The following is a 7819-nucleotide window of genomic DNA, read 5'->3' as shown; positions in this document are numbered from 1 at the left end:
CTGCACTTTTGAGTTATAAAATGTGCAGATTTGGCCGACTTAGCTCTCCAAACCGGCCTCATTCCAACTGCATCCCTCACTAAACTTGTCTCACCTAATTCAGGCAGACAAGGTACGTCCTCGCTACTGGAGCAGATTTCAAGTTACACACTTTTCTTCATATCACCACTGCTCACTCCCAAGAATGACCTAATGGTTTGTCTTACCCTAGCCCTTGGCGACCAATTTAAATGGGTCCCTCTTCTGGGAAGCATTCCTCAAGTACCATGGCCCACAGTAGTCTCTTCCTTCTTAAGCTCCAGGAATGGAATTTTCCAATGAGGGTATGTTTGTCATGCTACTGATTATCTATGTTTGTCAGTGTGCACAAAGTACCTGCATCTGGATTTTAAACTGAAGGAGGGTCACTTCTGCTATTTTTCACACAGAACTTTATTGAAAACACAGACTCAAATAAAGAACCATTTGTTTAAACAACGAATAGCAGGGTAGCTTACATAGGCGAGTCAGTTCATTGGAAGCTCAACACAGAAAAATACCACAATCTGGACAGCAAGACAAATATCAACAAATATGTTTTCAGCTCTAATGTTCATTTGCCATCCACACAATGAGCTAGCTCAAACCAAGAATTGGATCAAGTTAACATCAGCATTAAAAATATGTTACAACATAAAATCAGACTGTGAAAACGAAAGCCACTACTCAGGGCTCTTTGGGAACATCAGGCCGATCAGAGGCAGGTGGTTAATGATATTAGCTTTGTTGTCCCCCCTCAGGATCAGGATCATGTTGATTGTCTATCTGGGTTTGTAGGTCCTTGGCTAAGTTCTCAAATTCATGGAATGCAGCAATAAGTGGCTCAAGACTGAAATCATCATCAATTAAGGCCATTGTTCCATTTCTTATAATATTACTGATATTCCGAAACATTTTAATAACAATTTGAATATTATCGTTTGACTCTTCTATGTTAAAGAGACCCACAAATATTGATAGAGCTTTGGCATTGAATAGTTTTTTGGCCACCACAGCATTTTCAGACAAATTCAACAGCATTTTCAGAACGTGAAACTTTGTTGTTGCATTTCCTGTCACTAATAGGGAGAGAAACACAGACATATAATTGGCAACCAGTGTGTGATAATCAGTAGTTGTAGTGAGGTATCTAAGCAGCCTTAATCCAAGCAGCTGCTCAGGGGAATCCACGGTTTGTGCAAGGGTTTCCTCACACACTTGACATATGAATGTCTCAATCATGTTTAGATTTGGATATGGTGGAGCCATGAGGATCATCTTTTCCAAAAACTGTGTCCTAACTCGGGAGGAGGGATAATTGAGCAAGGTTTCAATAAGTGAGACGACACCCGAATCCCGAATGAAATTTTGTCCATTAACAGAAGGAGTTCTTGAATGACTCTCCAGAACCAATTTTAAGTTCACATTGGATGCAGCTGCAGGACCAACTCTCAGGCTCTGCAGTCTCCCTGGTCCTAAGGTTCTCCCGAATTTCCCTGACTGACCTGTAGGATGGTTCATACTGAAATGGGAATTCAGGATCAGCCTGATTGGGCTGAAGTACAGATTCCTGCTCTTCCCCTTCTGGGGTACATTCTGCATTCTGGGGCTTTCCCTCAGACAGTTCAGTGAATGCAGCTGCTGCTGCCTCTTCAGGAATTCTAAAGGGGCTTGAGGAAGGGAAACCAATGAAATAACAAGGACCAGATTTGAACTCAACAGTGACCTCTTCCCAAGTTTGGGGCCTGGATGATGTATTAATTTCCTCAGCTGAATCGTGGAACCTGGGGCTAGCCTTGTACATCGGATTGGGATTTAGGTCAAAGCAGGCCTCATCCCTGTCCCAGAACCAGGATCCAAATATGACCTCTTCTTCAGACTCTGGCCTCGTCTCTTCTCTGGCCATAGCCCCCAAACTGAACTTTTCCTCAGTCCAGAATGAGGATCCACCGATGGCCCCCTCCTCAGCCCCTGGCGTGGACTCACAGATGGCAGAAGCCCCGGCCTCCATACTGGCCTCTTTCTCTGCCCAGAACAAGGACCCAGTGATGACTTCCTCCTCAAACCTGGGCTCCTGTTTGACCCTATCACTGTTATCAACATCTTTCTGGGTCCTGGGCTTCAGGACGGTACTGGGCTCTTCCTTGTCTCTGGGCCTGAATCTACTATCGGCCTGTTCTCCAGGCACAAACCAGGAATCCTTAAAGTACTCATCATCAGACTCAGAAACATCCTCTATCTTTGTCCTGAGCTTGGACCTAACATTTGTCTCATCTCTGACTCTGGGCCTGAACATATTGGTATTTTCTCCAGCCCAGGAGCAGAATGGGTTGCCCGACTCCTCCTCAGACCCAGACCAAGAATCAATATAGGGATCTGGCTTGGATCTAGGCCTAGACCTGGTGTTAGGCTGATGTTTAGCCCTGTGCCTGGACCTAGTATTGGACTCTTCCCTGGGCCATGATCTGATACTGGCCTCCTCTCCAGCCCAGAAGGAAGACATCGTAGAGGTCTCATCTGCTGACCAGAATCCAGATTCATTGGAGCCCTCCGCTCTGGCCCTGGGCCTGGGATAGCACCAAGACCCGGTATTAGTTTCCTCCCCTGATCCAAACCAGGGTTGGACTCCCGTCTGACCTTGGGAGCCAGGAAAGGTCTCAGTGTCCACCCTGAGCAGTTCCCTATCTACAGACAGGGCCATAGGTTTAGCACCTGACCCACACTCAGTACTGAGCAGTGGCCAGGCTTCTGCATCGGTCTGGGGCACACCCTCTGTTTGGGACATTGCCTCAGCCCCAAACTCAGTCTGGGCCCAAGCCTGGGCTTCTTCCTTGTGCCTTGGCCCAGTGATTGCCTTGGCCTCAGTTTTAGGACATGGCCTACCTACTGCCCTGGCCTCTGTTTTTGGCCTTGCCCCACACATTCTCTGGGCTTCACTTCTGGATCTTGCCACAGCCAATACTTGGGAATCAGTTTGGGGCCCTGACCCAACCATCGCCTGGGACTCTGTTTCGGGCCTTGCCCCATTCATAGCCTTGGATGCAGTTTTGGGCCTTGCCCCAGGCATTACCTGGGCCTGGGTCCTAACCTTGGGTCTGACCACCATCGGGACTTCGTTCTCTCTCTCAGCCCCACCCCCAACCTCTTCTCTAGCCTTCTTTTCAGGCTCGGCCTGGGCACCAGGCTCAATCTCAGCTCCAGTCATAATACCAGTTACAGAGAAGAGGCAGTTACATACCAGTAACACAGTCCCCGCCTCTACCACAGATCTGTCACAGTTCTGTATCTTCACACTGATCTTTCAGTGATTCAGGCGATACAATTGGAAGAGAGTCAATCACCAGTCCAGCTGTCAAGCAGCCTTCTTCCCAAGACCAGCCTCAGCCAATATCACAGACAGAGTGCCAAAGAGGCACAACCAAGCAGGGGGAGGATGAATGGTTCCCAAGTGGGTGCAGACCTGTTGAAGGTGGTGGTCAGCAGCAATTCCAGCACCACCAGAGAGGCAACTAGAGGTGGATCTAGGGAGAGAGAAGGACATGGGGCTTTGAGCCTCTTTGAACTGTGTCACTCCATGTAGAGACTCACACAGAGACTGGACCTTGAATTCCTGGTGGAGCTGTTGGGCCATTAGAAAGTCTGTCACACTCATTTTGCCCACAACTGCCACACTATTTGGCCTGCCACCAAACAGGTGTGAGATTGGTGGGAAAGTATGTTGGCAACGAGAGAGGCTGAGGAGTCCTGAGACTAGACCCTAATTACTGTTGTGACTGCATTGGTCTCCACTATCTGACCCGAAGTTTTACCCATCTCATACCAACCTTCTTTGATATGGTGTAATTTCCCACTCTGTGCTTCGTTCCAGGGGTACCAATTACGCCCTAGAACAGACAGCAGGCTGTCCCATGGACAAACAAATATACAGGAGAAAATGGAGTCTGAGTGCTTGGTTGACAGGCAGACACCCTGACCCCTGATGCAAATATCTCTCTTTCTGTTTAAGAGTCTAATGTTTCCTGTCTCCTGGTCCCTGATCTCAGGTCTTCTCCTCCTATTCACAGCCCAATCCACACCTACCCCAATATTACTAATATCTCCTGCAGGAAATGGACAAGGGATGCTGGGGCAGTGTGCAAATCTGGCAGAGAGCAGGAGAGGTGGATCAAAGACCTGCCATGATCTTACTCTGTTGTTATCCCCTGCATTTCCCCCTTCACACCAACCTCCAGAGAATTGAGCCAGTCTCTTCCTCCTTTCCTTCCTTGCAGAAGTCACCGGTCTTAAAGTAAGCCTAGGGACAAATGGACGAAAAGAAAGACAGTCAGAAGACCATGGTAACAACTAAGCATTTGGTGGACAGACCAACACCAATGATGGGAGTCCACATGTGATCTGTTTTTCAACATTTAAGGTCTTCTAGGTAGAATGTTCTCGTTTTTCTAAGGCTCTCTGTTTCAGGGTTCCAGATAACGACATCTTTTCTTGACGTCACAGTCTTCTCATTGCTGCTGTATTCCAATTCTGAGGATTCACCACTAGGTGCACCACATCCCTTTACCTTGGGCGGCATAAATTGGGGGAAGGGCGCCTGCGTATTCCAGAAAACAGGTTGTGCAGTGGTACTTGTAACTGTGACTTCCGTCTCACCCTCGCCTCCAAGCCCATTTTTCCTACCCCCAGTTACGGCTGGAGGTAAGGGAGGAAGCCAAGGGAAGTGCCTAGGAACTGGTACGGAGGGAACTTTTAGGATTTATTCCTGGATGCCTGGCCTGCTACGGTCTCAGTCATCCCCCAATTCGGGTCTCCAGTCAATGGCAGCTGCCCACCCCCCAATCCCCACACACCTCCAGAAATCCAGGCTATTTTCCTGCTCCAACTTTTTCTCAAGCTGCTCCGCAGCAGATGCACCCGGCCGCCTAAAATCGCCAACCTACCGCGCAGACGGGAGAGTTTGGCACCAACGAGGCCCCTGTGGGAAGGGACAGCCCCCAGGACGCGGGACCCCAACAGACCCTTTTCAGAATCAGAGCCCGGAGTAGCCAACGCCCCCTCCCCGGCTCCCCCATCTCTGCTCCGGCTCCCCCATTTCTCCCGCAGCAGCAGCCTCCCCCACAGCCATCTCCGGGAAAGCTGGCTGGGGAGAGGCCGGCGTGGATCGCTTCCCCCAGGAGCCCAGGGAGCATCTGAGGCGACGCCTGGGCCCTGGACCCTGGGTCCGGCCCGCACCCGTCGCCGCCGCAACCTCAGCGCAGGGCTCCCCGGCGTTGCGCACCTCTCTCAGAAACCTGCTTCGACCCTGTAGCCGCCTCCGCCTCTTCCCTGGGCTGCCAGGGACTGGGCGCGGGTTGTAAGCTGGTCGAGAATGTGGACCCACCCCCGCCCCCATGCACCCCCACTTGCCTTTCCAGGCTCGGGGCCCGGGTGGCCGGCCTCCCCTCCTCTCGGACCTCCTCGGATTCCCACCGCCTTGCGCGCGCATCAAATTGCAAAAAGGCGTCCCGCCCTTCGTGCCGTTGCACCAAACCAGGCAGGGGCTGCGCAGGATGCGGCACGAACCGCTGGCTGGGGGGTGTCGGGAAAGCAGGGCGGAGGGAGACCGGACGAATGGGCTCGACGACCCCTCCCCTGCAAGACGCCCCGCAGTTCCGACCCGGAGGGGGCGGGGCCGGGAGGAGCCCCAGCGCAAGGGGCGAATTAACGCCAGCCTGTCCGGCTCTAAGGACCTCCGCGGTCCCCTGCCGGGTACCCCCTACAACATTTCCGGTTCTACAATCTATGGGCAGCGCGGACCGGGGTGGGGGAGCATGTTCGCGAGGTCAGGAGCTGCTGCGCTGGAAGCAGCAGCGTGTGGATACAAAGCGCCTCTAGGTGTATATGAACCCCCAGAGTGCTGGGTTCTACCCACCTCCCTCCCGCCATCTCACCATCCTTTCTGGACGCTGCTGGGAGAGGGGCTGTGAGAATGCTGCACGGGTGGGGAGAGGCCATCTAAGGCTAGACCGACCTTGAAGTCCTGAGGTGCCCCCCCCCCAAGTTCTTTCATTGTTCGGGGGGGCCAGGGAGGAGAGGAAGTGGTGGGATCTGCCATGGAGGCCTCACACTGCCCCTCTTCTAAAGGCAGACCTAGACCTCTAACCCTAGGAGAGAATCCACCGCTCTGCGCCCAGATTCATCCTTGCTGCCACACTGCTTTTTTTCTCATTCGAAATAGTAACACGTGTTGCCATTTTGCGGTCCCACAGCGCCCTAGAAAGAGGGCCTTTCCCTGTCTGGATCCGCACCCGGTCATAGAATCCTCCCTGTGTGTGGCTTCACATTCAAGTAAGTGTCAGGCATCAGATAGGGTCGCTCCAGGTTCCTCTTCCTCTGCTCTATCAAGTCTTATCTTGCAGTCCCATCCACGCGCTCATGATTTTTGGCACTGTGGAAATGTGGCAGGGATTAGAAGCATTTTAGGTCTCGGCCACTTGCTGTAAACACCTATCCAGTTTGCCCAGTAATTCCTTGGAGAAAGCCGCATCATGCACACACTTCCCCAAGACAGACCTGGTGGGGTTTGTTTTTGTTTTCGTTTTTGTATTTTTTTTTTTAAATTAGAAATATCTTCATGAACTGATATGGTAAAATCACAAAAGCATATTTCTAAATAAAAAAGAATGGTACAAAGCAATAAATATGTTAGGGTAACATTTGTGTAAAAAGGTGAGAATTTTATGTATAAAATTTCTCTGGAAGGATACTAAAACTGATACAACTTTAGGATACCAAAGTTGACTCTAGGGAAGTACGGTGACTGGGGAAAAGAGTGGGAAGGAGAGGATCTTTTAAACGTTTAAAATTAGAACCACAGGATGTTACCTAACCAAAAATAAGTAAATAAAAACGAAAGGGTGGTCAGATACTAGGTTAAAAAAATATTGAAGAGGTATCATTCATGTCATCCATCCTTACCTCTAGATCAAAGATAAAATACTAGTGGAGTCTTTTTGATTCTGGTACAATGAGTGGTTTCAGACCATGATTTAGTTTAAAAATCTAAAGTGCCGAGATTTGAGAATGCCAAGAACAATTTCCAAATTTAAAAAAAGGAAGAATGCAATAGGATTAATGTATTTCTTGGTTCAGGTTTTCCTTAGGAAAAGAAATGCAGGAACAAAATAAAAACCTAAAGGTGGATGGAAACTGGTCATAGAAAACCAGAAGACAGCATCTTTCAGGAAAGAAGTATGAAAATTAAAGAACATTAGCTCAGAAAAGTAGGTTTTTCAGAGGCTTGGGGAACTGGTAGGATGAATACAATGGAAAGAATATATAAAAAACAGTTACCCAAATTAACTTGGATGCTTTTTAAATAGGCATCTCTGTGGGTACAGATTCTACCAACATACAGGAAAGATAACAAGATACCAGACTGGCTAAACTCTGAATTTTAAGGTAACTAATGGAATTTTAAGGTAAAAATGGAAACTAGTCAAAAAGTAAAAATCAGGCCAGGTTATTAAATTGGAAGGTAGAGAAATAGTATGGTTGAATAAGGTTACAAAAGTTAACTCTAATACAGAAAATAAAAACAGCCAATCAAACCAACAGGTTTTTTTCGTCAGCATCTACTAAATGTCCATTACTATGTTCTACAACTTTTCTTTAAGTTTGCTTTTGAGTTTTTCAAGAGCATATAAAATTGTAAATTAGGAAATCCAAGAAAAGCATTTCCCCCAGATAATAAAGAGAAAACATCATAATCAATAACCACAAAAAGGCAAGAACTTTTACGGTTCACTTTACCTCTTTTACGAAC

At 48.6% G+C, this 7819-nt stretch overlaps 1 protein-coding gene across 1 annotated transcript; it reads right to left on the bottom strand.

Moving 5' to 3' along the window:
• Nucleotides 1–414: 414 nt before the first annotated feature.
• LOC109439631 (G-protein coupled receptor-associated sorting protein 2) lies at nt 415–7087 on the bottom strand. Its single transcript, XM_074323838.1, is given in 7 exon segments — nt 415–1385; nt 1388–1415; nt 1418–3539; nt 4245–4312; nt 4866–4990; nt 5422–6442; nt 6973–7087. Coding segments are annotated over 3 exon segments (2463 nt in total). The 5' UTR covers nt 3224–3539; nt 4245–4312; nt 4866–4990; nt 5422–6442; nt 6973–7087; the 3' UTR covers nt 415–756.
• Between the last annotated feature and the right edge of the window lie 732 nt (nt 7088–7819).

Source organism: Rhinolophus sinicus, chromosome X, assembly GCF_036562045.2.
Source record: "Rhinolophus sinicus isolate RSC01 chromosome X, ASM3656204v1, whole genome shotgun sequence".
NCBI lineage: Eukaryota > Metazoa > Chordata > Mammalia > Chiroptera > Rhinolophidae > Rhinolophus > Rhinolophus sinicus.
This window is presented reverse-complemented; position numbering and strand designations above follow the sequence as displayed.